Raw genomic sequence first — 14174 nt, 5'->3', positions numbered from 1 at the left:
AAGATACTTACACTCTGACGGGTATTCACATTGACATTACACATCCAACGGAGCATACTGGCTTCATTCCTTGCGAGCTTACGTATGTCCTCAGCAGTTACAGCCCATGTTTCACTGCCATGTAGCATGGTTGTTCGTACGCATGCGTCATACAGTCTGCCTTTTACTCTGAGTGAGAGTCCCTTTGTCGCCAGCAGGGGTAAGAGCTCTCTAAACTTTGCCCAGGCTATTCTTATTCTAGCAGCTACACTTTCAGCGCACCCACCCCCACTACTAACTTGGTCGCCCAGATAGCGGAAGCTATCGACTATCTTTTATATTAACATGCTACAGAATACTGTGCCCTTTTCTGTCTCTTCTGTCATTACTAGAATAGTTCCCAGCACTTTGAATTAGTAAACTTTGACTACTTTCACTGAAGGCCATCTGATACACCAGCCACTTGACTTCTTGTCTTTTCTGATATGTCGCATTCCCAAAACTTATACTAAATATTTTTCTCAATTTTCCCTCTTCAGAATTGCAACTCACTGGACCTCTTGGCTCAAACTTTCTCTACAAGTATCAAACAACAAAAGGTTATGCTAAAAATCAATCATATAGTGGGAATATTCAGCAATTGTCCGCTGTCACAATTCAGTAGAATATTGCCCATATGACCAACAAAATCTGACCAACCACAGCTTTACATCAAATAGGCTCTAACGACAATCTTTTCTTTTGGCACATTTCCTTCTGAACCTATCAACCAGTATAAATTCAGTATATTGTAACTACTAGACAGAGTTTTAAGATGCAGAAGAAAGAGCATTGACAAACACTGAAGGAGTTGGCCAACAGAGATGGTGGACAGCAGTTGACAACACAAAGGCAATGAACTGTCAGATGACGAATGACATTATAAGTTAGTGGCTGGCAAACAACTAACAACACTTTATCTGTTGTTACAACTACACCAAGAACAAACGCTCTCTGAATGTTTTGTCATTTCTTGTAACAACAACATTTGTTTTTGTGTACAAAATCAATAATATTTTGTTTATCATGTGGGCAATATTCTAGCAAATTGCAACATCTGGCGATTGCTGAACATTTCCATTACAATCCTATTGACATCATCATATAGGAATTGAATTGTCCATACTTCCTTGTACTTTGTAATTAAAAAACAAGAAAGCAATGTACTTAGTAGACTTGAAATTAAAATTTCAAGATATTTTATTATCTATTTATAAATGTTTAGTTTCTTTTCTTTGCTTTGTTTTTCAAAGTTAAACTTTTTAAATATAGGGAAAACAACAAAGAAAATAAATTCAGATTATTTACCATGTGACTGAACATTAGAAAGATATGATGGTCTACTTGGTGTTGAGTTCCTGGAAGAAAACAGAATAACCAAGGTCTTCAGATTGCTCAAGTTATAAAGCAAAGATAAGAGAAAAAACAACTGATTCAAAAATAGTTTTGATAAAATTCAGTGACTATTGAAGTGAAGTACAATTGTAGCTGTGAAAAAGAGATGTTGTGTGTGTTTGATAGTATATGAAGGGCAGTGTGCATGGTCTTTGAAGACCATCCAGACTGATGACATTAATGCAGTTGATGTTCCGTCTAGACATCTGTAAGTCAATGTTTGAAGGAAAAATGTGTCAAGGAAGAGAATTCTAGAAGTTTGCAGATGTGGGAGAAAATGTTTAGAAAACTGTTTAGTATGGAGTTTCAGGCCAGTGAAACACAAGGAGAGGCTGGTATACTGGTTGGATCTGAGAAAAGGTGACATATAGTGTGATATGCAAAAGAAGAAGCCATTATTGTAGTAGTGATAAAAATAGAAACAGTATGTATGTGAATTAGTGGTTACAATCTGTTCATATAAGTGAGTTTTGCCCATCATTTTCCTTTTACTTGCTGGCTGTGCAGGAAGGGTCAGTGACTTTTAGTAGGACCTCCTTAGACTGATGAAAGTGAGGCCACTAATGTTCCTCTTGAACCATTATAAGTCAACACCTATGGGAGAGATGTGAACAGAGAGAATTTCAGAGGACTGACGTTCTGTCAAGGAAAGATTAGGTATAGTGATTAGTGTGAAACCTCGAGGTGAGGCCAAAACCAAATCCAACCAAATCCAAGGAGCAAAAGGCCATTACAGTAGCTGTATAAAAGGGAGAGAGAGGTGACAGAATTTCAGTTGGTTGACATTATCTTTGATGTATGTAACCTAAGATACTTGTTTGTGCAACAGCAATACCATTCAAAATAATCTGAACAATACTTTAATATAAATCACTCTTAAGCTTAGAAGAAAGTCAGCAACTGATTGAGAATAAAGAATTTTCTGAATCTGAAAGTAACCCTACCCTTTGGTATGTAGTTTTGATGACAGTACCTATGTGAGGTCATCATAAAAGACTACCCAGCATTTGTAGAGAGTTTGAGGATTTTAATAGTGGATTAAACAGAAAATGTGGAGTGTGAAAGAGTTTCTTTTATATGTGCCGTGATTGTATCTTGATATTATTGAAGCAGACTAAATTTTCATAATACCATCTACATATGTGTATATATATGCATGCAGTTAATAGTTAGTTCATTGTTAACCCTTTAGCATTCATATTTCTCTGTCAAATGTAATGCTTATTTATTTATATTGATACAAATTAATCATGCATTACCTTGTAGCTTTGAGATTTCAATGACATGATTGTTTATTTTTAGAATAATATTGTAAGGGAAGCGTGAGAGGTTGGATCTGGCCAGTTTGAAGATAAAGCAGGTAGATTATTCTGATTGGATATGGCTTGTTTACATGCTAAAGGGTAAATGTACCGAAGGAAAAGTGTGAAAGACAAGACCAAACTTTGGGATACACCAGAGTTGATGATGAGAAGGTGAAAATGAACTCCAGCAAGGCAGATTGCAATAAAGCAATGTGACAAGAATCTTTTGATCTAAGAGATTGAGACAAGTGAAGTTCATATGAGGTGGTATCAAAATGTTCCCAGACTAGTTATGTTTATTAAAAAATAACTTATTTACCTAAGTTTTAATATCATTTCCTTTGAAATAGTCACCTTGTGCAGCAATACACCGGTCCCAGCATTCCTGCCACTTTTGAAATTTGGCCTGGAAGCCATTTTCCGTAAGTGAGTCAAGGACCTCCTGTGATTTGCTCTGGATCTCAACAATGCTGTTACTCGTGAGTGAGGAGAACTTGGTGACAGGGTGCAGTGTCATGATGAAGAATCCAGTTCTTCACACTCCACAAATCCAGTCACTTTTGCCAAATGTCCTCCCTCAAATGCTTCAAAGCTTCACAGTAGAACTCTCAATTGACAGTCTGGCCCTGAGGGATGAATTCTCAATACACAATACCACATTTCCAGGTGTGACATCCATGGTGGATCTTCCAGATCGCTCATTATCTTTCAGGGAGGTTCTTCCGCTTTTGAAGTGCCTGTCCATGACAAAATCACAGACTACAGCATATACATGATCACAAAAACACAAATTTCACAACTTGCAAAGTAAAGACAGCAATGTCATTCAGCACACTGTCTCATGAAGGTCACCACTAGCTCTCACTGTACAAGCAGCTGTGTGCTGCCACCTGTTGGTGCACTCTAGAACTAGTCTGGGAACTTTTTGATACCACCTCATAGTTTGGCAATCTGGCAATTCTTTATGTATATGTAGAAGTATGGCGATTGAAGATGATTGGAGAATAGTTCAACTGAAATATTGCTTAGATAGTTAAAATGTAGACAGAAACTCAGAGTCACTGCTAGCGTATTCTTAAGGTGAACTTAAATATAAAAGACTACAGTTATGTGAAGTCAAATCCAACTTTTTACTTATTAACAGTAATTTTAAAAGTATCATCTTACCTACTCCCAGCATTTAAACCCTGAAAATATAAAACAAAAACATTTGAGATGATTTTAAGAAATAGTAATGAAATCAATGAAGTCCTTAAACTATTTTTCTATGATAGATTTCATCAGATGTTACTGTTTAGTCTCAAGTTGGCTCTGATTGAGTAAACTTCTTCATCAAAAAGGCATTCCAGCAATGATCACCCTGATTTGTCTTTTTCTTTTTTTCCAAGCGTCATGCATCTAGTGTTACACGAAGTCTTAATATCATTTTTAAGAAGGTAGGATATGCTTTAAGGGGAATTTGGCTGCCATTTCTAGCAGGCTAAATGACCATGTAAGTTTCCTTTCTTGTCTTTCTTTAATAAAAGTAATAGTATATTGATGAGTTGAAAGCCAAAATTCTATCAATGATCCTTCATATATAAATATATTATACACCACAGGGTGTACAAATTAAACATCTATAAGAATAAATGCAAAAGTGGATGTCAATGTGTTAGTGTGTCACACTTTTTCAACTTTACTCCTCCGACCCCATTTCTCACTATTCAATGACACTTCTAGCTGTATCAAGTTATTTAACCATAACACGTGCTTCGTAACGTTCGATACTGAAATATGTATTGAAATCTCACTCTCTCATACAATATTACCTCTCATAACACTCTACCATAAAGATGTTGGAAACTTAGTATTTTTTCAGATATTAATAAAATTTGTCAGACCTATATTCATGCCATTGGCACTATGGAAACTTAGCACACTCTGACTGCATGAAAATAGATTCGACTAATTTTATTATTACCTTCAAAAATACTAATTCTAATCTCTAAAAAAGTTTCTTTCTTAATCCTAACATTTTGAAAAAAATCTGTCTCTAAATATTATAATTGTATTGTCATATTATAACTGTATCAATATTATAACTTATATCATCAATGTCATCATCAACGTTTAACGTCCGCTTTCCATGCTAGCATGGGTTGGACGATTTGACTGAGGACTGGTGAACCAGATGGCAACACCAGGCTCCAATCTGATTTGGCAGAGTTTCTACAGCTGGATGCCCTTCCTAACGCCAACCACTCCAAGAGTGTAGTGGGTGCTTTTACGTGCCACCGGCACAAAGGCCAGTCAGAAGGTACTGGCAACGGCCACGCTCGAAATGCTGTATTTTACGTGCCATCTGCACAGGAGCCTGAAAATCTGGCAGCAAATATAAATTAATTCTGTATCAGAATATATACTTCTTCTTCATCATCATCATCATCACCATGGTCATCATCATTATTATTTAGCATCCGTTTTCCATGCTGGCATAGATTAGATGGTTTGAGTGGAACTGGTAAGCCAGAGAGCTGTACTAGGTTCCAGTCTGGTTTGCTTTGGTTTCTAAGGCTGGGTGCCTTTCTTAATGCCAATCACTTCAAGAGTGTAGTGGGTGCCTCTTACATGTCACCAGCACAGGTGCCTTTTACATATCACTGGCACTGGCCACAACTATGATTTCACTTGGCTTGACGTGTCTTCTCAACCCTTAAATAATTTTGATGTCAGACTACCAAAGGATTATGATTTTGATGTAGTCAGGACTTATTCAGCCTCAGTGCAGTCATAACAACAATACCAACAATAATAACAACAAGGAATAAATAAAGAAATGATAATGATAATATCAGATGACATTTTCAACATATCAAAATGCTCTTCTTTTATCTGCTACATTATCAGTAAAGTTCTGTGGTTCTCAACTATATAACATTTTGTTGTTAAAATTTATCAGCAATGAATGGTTGTACTTGTACAGTACACAAAATAATTTAGCAATTTTTTCTATACAATTCCTAATAATGTTTAATTATAAAAATATATGATTTTTTTAATCATTGAATGGCTACGAAGATCCATCTGAGTAAAATAGGAATCAAAGGAGTCCATAAGTAAAAAATGGTTGAGAAACAGATATGGAACATAGTAACAGTTACCTTTTCTGAGATTAACCGCTTCAAATAAAGATTTTCTTCCTTTAGTTTGCTGATCTCCCTGAAATGGATTTACCATATATAAGAATATTTTCATGATTTATAGAATATTTTCTACACTTCACTCACAAACACGTTACAATCACCAGCATACTAATGTACTGTATCTCTTTCCTCATACAACATCATACTAAATAGTTCACCCCAAAAGTTATCCACAGAACTAAACCCCACTGGAACATTTTCCCTGCCTATGTTTTCCTTGCAAATATAAATCTGCAGAAATTAAGCTGCATTGATATTATCAGTCTGAGACAAAGGACTGTTTTTTCATCTTCAAATTAAAATTTTGTTTTGAATAGTAATAAATAGGAGACTGACATTTAAACAAGACCAGAATCAGTTAGTAAATAGCAGAAATATTGATTGATAGATATAAGGAGATGAATGTTGTGTGATTATATATTGTAGCAAATATGATGAACCCTTTCACTTGCAACCCATTTCAAACTATCTTCTTAATCCTTTGTAATCAACCAACATGAAACAGACCTTTTGATTTCATATAACCAACATGAGAAAGACCATTTTGTCTCATCTTACCAACCAACATGATTAGCCTTATAGTCACATGTGACTAATTTACATAAAAATGTTCCCTTAGTCTTTGGCAAATAACCCTTACAAAATCGACCCCTTAGTCTCATGTTACCAACCCACAGGAGAGTGATTCCCTTGCCTCACCTAGCTAAACTCATATGAAATACACTGCTTAGTCTCATGTTACTAACACAAATTAGAGATAAGTTTAAACAAGATGGAACTTTTCAGAATGTCTACAAGAAATGTTCCAGAAGACTGCAGACATTGATGAACTCCACAAAACAATAAAGGGTTCCAAAAATGTGTTGCTAGAAATCTTTGCTATAAATTACGAGACAGAAATTTCAAAATTAAGTGTCCATTGCATTAAAATGTTATATTCTAAGAATAGTCCGTGCTCCCAATGAAGATGATCCGGACCAAAGAGTGGAGATTTGTGAGTGGTACTTGGCAAGATGTGTAGAAGATGCACACTTTCCAACAAAATTTGTTGGAGTGATGAGGTTATACTTAAATTAAATACCTCAGTTAACTTCCACAATTGCACTTACTGTGGACCTGAAAATCTGCATTTTACAGAGGAATATCATCTTAATTTACCAAGATCCACAGTATCATCAAAAGCATTAATTAGACCATTCTCATAACATCATGTTGCTTGAATTTGCTATAAAAAATTACACATTACTACTCAATCTTCTTGGCTGCAGTGCATTTTAGATGTAGAACAGATTGACATTTTGGAGCCAATCTCTCTCCAACCTGACTCGCAAACAGGTTCCACTCTTCCTTTACAGTTTAGTGGTTAGAACAGAAGAGAACATCATCTAATTGTACAAATAATTGCTACAAAAAAATAAATTTGTGAAGACTATTTCATTCATTCATTCATTCAATTATTGTTGTCATTGTCATCATCATTTAACGTCTGTCTTCCTTGTTGGCATGGTTTGGACAACTTGACAGGAGCTGGCAAGCCAGAGTACTGCACCAAGTTCCACTGTCTGTTTTGGCATGGTTTTACAGCTGGATGTCCTTCCTAATACCATAAAATGGACATAAAATATTAAAAGAAAAGGGAAGAACTCTGTACATTATGAAAATGTTTCTAAAAGAGTCAGTGTTACATACTTTTGAAGTTCTTGCCTCACTTGAAGAGCTTGATTGATTTGTTTGATGTAAGCATTTTGTTTGTTCACCTAGCAAAAAAAAGAAAGAAAAGATTCCATCAATTAATGGTCTGTTTATAGTAACTACACATCAATATAGTATTTTTGTTTACATCAAGACTTATATAATGTTAAATTTTGTTATCTTTGAGGTGAAGTCAGTTGAAATAACATATTGAGAGATAGGTGTCAAATATACTTTTGAAGGTGACACTCAGACTTATCCCTTCCTCTTCTCAATCATATAAAATGACTTGCACAGAAGCCAACAGAGAGCATGACTGCACAATCTGCAAGAAACACCAGCAAATCTCCTTTAAATAACAACCTATCATCTTAAAAAGACTGATACATTAGACAGACTGTGTCCAAATATGAGAGAGAAATGTTACCTTTGATCATAAAACCGCTTGATGAGAGTTGATTGTGCAGAATAATATGAACAACTTTTCTCTTCTAAATATAGCATCAGACAATATATTTTCCTACTGAAACATAGCTGTTAGGTTAACAGGCTAGACTACTGAGGAGACTAAAAGTTTAAATCTTGCTAAGTTATTGTGGTATATCCATCAACAGAATCTTTCAACTCATCCTTCAAAGTTGAATGGTTAGCAGTAAGGACATATATCTCTAAATCTACTTGCTTAAAAAATGTCAGTTTCTAAAAAGCGTATGGCTATTGCCAATAGAAAAATAAGGGTGTGAAATAGTGAGAACACAAAGAGAGCCAGAAAATCTTGGTTCTTTTCATTTATAAAGCTAAAAAGGTGAAATAGCCTAGAAGGGTAGGTATTTGAGGAGACACAGCTGGCATCTCATAATTCAAGACATGACATTTAATTCTAAATCTCAGTTAACCATGTTGTCCACTCTGCACTATGAAATTAGGATGAAAAATTAGGGTTGGCTCAAAACCCAGGGGACTCTAGATGACATTTACATTTTCAGTTTTGAGATCATCATCATCATCATCGTCGTCGTTTAACGTCTGCTTTCCATGCTAGCATGGGTTGGACGATTTGACTGAGGACTGGTGAAACCGGATGGCAACACCAGGCTCCAATCCAATTTGGCAGAGTTTCTACAGCTGGATGCCCTTCCTAACGCCAACCACTCAGAGAGTGTAGTGGGTGCTTTTACGTGTCACCTGCACGAAAACGGCCATGCTCGAAATGGTGTCTTTTATGTGCCAGATGTAGGTGTAAAATGTAGGGATAAAATCTGTAATCCAATGACACTGCCAGGTTAGAAACAATTAGACCATAGGAATGTTTGTAAAATAATTTGTTAACTTAAATTGTAGTGATAAGTGAAGAATGTAATTTTTCAGTTCCTTACCTTTCATATCAGATAAACTGGTAAATCTATGAAAGCACAGCAAATCTGATGCTATATGATGTTGCTAGATATGACATTAATGAATATAATTTCTACATGGTTCAATAACATTTCTAATTGCTACAAATCCAGTCCTTCTCTAGCAGTGAGCAAATCTATGGACACAGATCTTCAATTTTGAGATAACACAGTAAACCAAAAAAAATGCAAGTGATATCAAATTAATAAATTTATTGCTATAGAAATAACAATAGAATTCTTTTTGTCTAAGTAATAAAAGAATTAACAAAAATATTAATGATTTCTGAAAATGGTAGAAGGCCACAGCATTTGGGGATAGAGAATAGTCAATTATACCAAAACCAGTTATTAACTGAAATTTATTTTATTAACCTTAGAACGATGAAAGGCAAAGTCAACCATAGCAGGATTTGAACTCAGAACAAAATACCACAAGGTATTTTGTCTGGTGCTCTACTGATTATGTCATTCACTTCCCTTTAATAAGAATAACATCAACATTAATAATAACAATAATATTAAAAGAAGAAAATGAAAATTCTGAATGGAAAAAATTACTTGCCTTATCTCTTAAATAGTTCATAAATCTTCGTCTGTGATTTTTCTGAAATTCAAAGACCTACAAAATAGTTTTTACATATGATACACTATAACATCAGCTTTTACTTCTATTTTCTACTTAGCATTTTTTTTTTAGCAAAATTAAACTATGTTAAAAACCAGATAAGTATATTGATCAAATATTGTAAGAATTATATAGAATATTCCATGTGGAATATGAAGAAATCAATAATAGTAATTACAAGAACCTGAGAAATTACCTGTATCAGTTGTCTGTTTTGTTTCTTTATCAGTTCAAATGGATCTCCGAAAAATATCTCAACATCAGGTTTCATCTGAAAAGCCATGACAAATAAGCAATGATTGTGAGCACAAACTTACCACCAAAAGATTTATACTATATTTATACAGCAACAAATGTAAATTACAGACATGACAGCTGTATACTAGTTTGTATCTAGAAGTGGGTGGTTTTACAAGTTACATTTTCAGTTTTGAGTTTTCTTCTCACTGAATAAGAATACTAGTAAGTTAATTTCTTTGACGTACTAGTATCTATTTTGCTAAACTGAACTAAACAGAGAAGTATTTCTTACTCAATTTAAAGCTATGGAGTTTAATCTCAAGCAGCTATGCACCAGTAATAATTCTTTCAATCATAGTCACTCTTTAAAGATCTGAGGTATCACTAGACATTCTTCGAATTCATGATTGATGTCAAATGCAAGACATCTAAAAGATGATAAAAATGTTTCAAAAATAAAAAAATGTTTCAAAAATTAAAAAAATGTTTCAAAAACCAGTTAGGTCATTAGGCTAGAGTTTAGTCCAGTTACAATGGCGTGTAAGTAGCCAAGAGTATAATACCCACCCTTTAAATAGAATGCCAATCTGTTGCAGTGTTAACCCCTAGTTACTACTGGTATTTATTTGCAGGTGAGTGGATGAGAGTGACATGAAATGAAGTGACTTACTCAAGAACACAATGTGTTACCTGGTCTAGGAAGTGAAACCATAATTAAGACCATAAGTCCAAAACATTAACCATGAGGTTATGCACCTTCACAGTATCCAATACCAAATGAATGTCATGTAGATATGTAAAAATATGACAGCTGAAGTTTACTGAAGAATATACTAATTGCATCAGTGTGAATAAACATCAGAAATAACAAGATTAAACTTTTTATAAAAAAAACCAACTGCTTTTAGCCCACACTTATTTTTTATTTACATCATGTCCAATGAAATTAGTTGACTTCTTGCATCTATTAATTTAATGCCTTTAACCACCCTAAAATTAATTGTGTTTAAATCAGATTAATACTGGTTTCAAATTATGGTACAAGGCCATCTATTTCAAATCAACTTCAATGTTCAAGTAGTATTTATTTTATTGACCCTGAAAGGATGAAAGGCAAAGTTGATCTTGGCAGAATTTGAACTCAAAAAATAAAGATAGATGAAATATCACTAGGTGCAGGAGTGGCTGTGTGGTAAATAGCTTGCTTACCAGCCACATGGTTCCGGGTTCAGTCCCACTGCGTGGCACCTTGGGCAAGTGTCTTCTACTATAGCCTCGGGCCGACCAAAGCCTTCTGAGTGGATTTGGTAGACAGAAACTGAAAGAAGCCCATCGTATATATGTATATATGTATATGTTTGTGTGTCTGTGTTTGTCCCCCTAGCATTGTTTGACAACTGATGCTGGTGTGTTTATGTTCCCGTCACTTAGCGGTTCGGCAAAAGAGACCGATAGAATAAGTACTAGGCTTACAAAGAAAAAGTCCCAGGGTCGATTTGCTCGACTAAAGGTGGTGCACCAGCATGGCCGCAGTCAAATGACTGAAACAAGTAAAACAGTAAAAGAGTAAGCATTTTGTCCAGCATGCTAATGATTTTACAAGCTCACCACCTTTACACAGATTAATATTTATACAAAGAATAGTGCCTGCCTCATTTCTCCTCAGATTTTCTACATGTAGTGCATATGTGTCACTTCCAAGCAGCATCATATTTCTGATGTATATTTCTTAGTTTGCTTTTAGAATAACGGGAGAAACTTTTGTTACCATCTGGGTAACAGCTCTCTGAACTTCTTTCATCTCTCCTTTTTTTTCTGACATTAATGTTTTCCCACAGTCACTGCCAACACTAATTAGATCACCTAGATAACAGAAACTTTCAATTACATCTCTTGAATTATCAAAGCAGCTCCTTAATAATGTCATTCCATGAGAGGCTCTATTGATAACTGTTCTTGTACATCTAAAGTTCTGTCAGCCTGCCAGAGAGCCCACTGTACCTTGTTTATAAACCTTGCTTGCACTGAGTACACATTATTGAGTTCCAACATTCTCTTTTCCTTCATACAAAGCAAAGCCAATTTTTAGAGGGAAGAGGGATTTGTGCTTTCTCTTACTAAGAAGCACTTTAGTTCTTGTCATGATAACCATTAGATATTTCAGTTCATGTTTCTACATTTCAAACATCTGTTTTAACTCCTTGACAAATCCTACTAAAGATTATATATAGACAAGCATCTATACTTATGAAGCACTAAATATTGGGGCAGCTTTGAAAACTTTGTCTTTTTATAGGATATCATAGTATCATCACATAGGGAATCTTCAAAGTAATGACTATAGCCAAACTTACATATTGGGTTTGCAACTAAGTTCCTGCCATTTTTTTAAATTTTGGAATTTATTGCGTTTTTAAATTTTGGAATCTATTTTTTCGAGAATTCTAGTTTTGAATCATTTTGGAATCTATTTTGTTTTTTTCTAGTTAATTTTAGTTAATTTTTGTTTATTTTCAGATCATTAAAATGGAATGTCAAGTTAAGAAAAACGAGGATTTTCGACACTTTCATCTTTTTGCTTTTAATCAAGGTTCTAAGGCCGCAAAAGCTGCTCGCGACATTTGTGCTGTGTATGGAGAGGGTGCCATAGCTGAAAGAACCACTTGTGATTGGTATGCCAATTTCAAAAATGGAAATTTTGACCTCAAAGATGCACCTTGTTCTGGCCGTCCAGTTGAGTTCAATGAAGAGCGGTTAAACCAAATTTTGCATGAAAATTCTCGTCAAACGACAAGGGAACTGGCAGAGAAAATTGAATGCTCTCACACTGCTATAGAGAAGCATCTTCACACACATGATTGAGAAGTGCTACCACACCCACCGTACTCTCCTGATTTGGCACCAATGGATTTCCACCTCTTTCGAACTCTTTCAAATGTTATGCACAAAGTTTCGTCCAGTACTGATGCAGAATTGAGAGCTTGGTTGGATCAATTTTTCAAGTCGAAATTGAGTATCTTGTTGAACGTTGGGAAGAAGTTGTAAACAAGGGTGAATACATTATTGATTAATTAGTTGATATTCTTTATTAAGCCTTTTAAAAAATTTAAATTTAAAAAAACTTAGTTGCCAACCCAATACATGAAACCTTGAAAAGAGGTGGGTTGTAACATATTGTTAATATTTATACCTTTGGCAGAAATATTCATCATCATCGTTTAACATCTGCTTTCCATGCTGGCATGGGTTGGACGGTTTGACTGGGGACTGGTGAGCAAGATGGCTGCACCAGGCTCCAGTCTGATCTGGCAGAGTTTCTACAGCTGGATGCCCTTCCTAACACCAACCACTCCGAGAGTGTAGTGGGTACTTTTACGTGCCACTAGTACGAGGGCTAGTACAGTGGCACTGGCAACATCCTCGCTCGAACGTTGTTTTTCATGTACCACCGGCACAAGTGCCAGTAACGATCACGCTCGAATGGTGCTTTTTATGTGCCACCAGCAGAGGGGCCAGTTAGCGGCCCTGGCAACAATCATGCTCGGATGGTGCTCTTAGCGCTCCACTAGCACGGATGCCAGTCATGCGGCACTGTCATCGATTTTGATTTCGATTTCACTTGCCTCAACAGGTCTTCGCAAGCAGAGTTTAGTGTCCAATGAAAGAAAGGTATGCCTAATAAGATGAAATGACTTCAGTTAAGAACAAAAACTGTTTTGTGGGCTTGGTTTACTGGGAATTTACTCTCTCTCTCTCTCTCTCTCTCCTTCTTAAAACAATTGCATAATTTATTTTGAATTATATACAAAAATATAAACATATTTAACTAAGAAGGAAAACAGTGCTGAAAATTGTAATTTCATTCAAACCTTTCCTGTTAATAGAATACTGTTGCACACTGCTTTGCACATTTTGCAGTTTTCTCTTGTCCCTGTAAAGAATAAAAAAGAATGTGCAAAACTCCTAAGTTACAATATATATATATATCATCATCATCATCATCATCATCGTTTAACGTCCGCTTTCCATGCTAGCATGGGTTGGACGATTTGACTGAGGACTGGTGAAACCGGATGGCAACACCAGGCTCCAGTCTGATTTGGCAGAGTTTCTACAGCTGGATGCCCTTCCTAACGCCAACCACTCAGAGAGTGTAGTGGGTGCTTTTACGTGTCACCCGCACGAAAACGGCCACGCTCGAAATGGTGTCTTTTATGTGCCACCCGCACAAGCCAGTCCAGGGGCACTGGCAACGATCTCGCTCGAAAATCCTACAGGAGCCAGTCAGGCGGTACTGGCAACGGCCACGCTCAAAATG

The 14174-nt window shown here is 35.8% G+C and overlaps 1 protein-coding gene across 3 annotated transcripts in view; it reads right to left on the bottom strand.

The window, feature by feature from the left end:
- LOC106870142 (probable E3 SUMO-protein ligase RNF212) overlaps positions 1 to 14174 on the bottom strand; it is a 30052-nt gene that overhangs the window by 10850 nt on the left and 5028 nt on the right. For all 3 annotated transcript variants that reach the window (XM_052966511.1, XM_014916135.2, XM_014916134.2), the window contains exons 3-9: positions 13726 to 13787; positions 9813 to 9887; positions 9554 to 9610; positions 7592 to 7659; positions 5861 to 5918; positions 3885 to 3904; positions 1327 to 1376 (exon numbers count right to left, since the gene is read on the bottom strand). In XM_052966511.1, coding sequence (XP_052822471.1) covers positions 1327 to 1376; positions 3885 to 3904; positions 5861 to 5918; positions 7592 to 7659; positions 9554 to 9610; positions 9813 to 9887; positions 13726 to 13787 — 390 coding nt within the window. The remainder of the gene's footprint in view (positions 1 to 1326; positions 1377 to 3884; positions 3905 to 5860; positions 5919 to 7591; positions 7660 to 9553; positions 9611 to 9812; positions 9888 to 13725; positions 13788 to 14174) is intronic.

The sequence above is a fragment of the Octopus bimaculoides genome, chromosome 3 (assembly GCF_001194135.2).
Source record: "Octopus bimaculoides isolate UCB-OBI-ISO-001 chromosome 3, ASM119413v2, whole genome shotgun sequence".
Lineage (NCBI taxonomy): Eukaryota > Metazoa > Mollusca > Cephalopoda > Octopoda > Octopodidae > Octopus > Octopus bimaculoides.
This window is presented reverse-complemented; position numbering and strand designations above follow the sequence as displayed.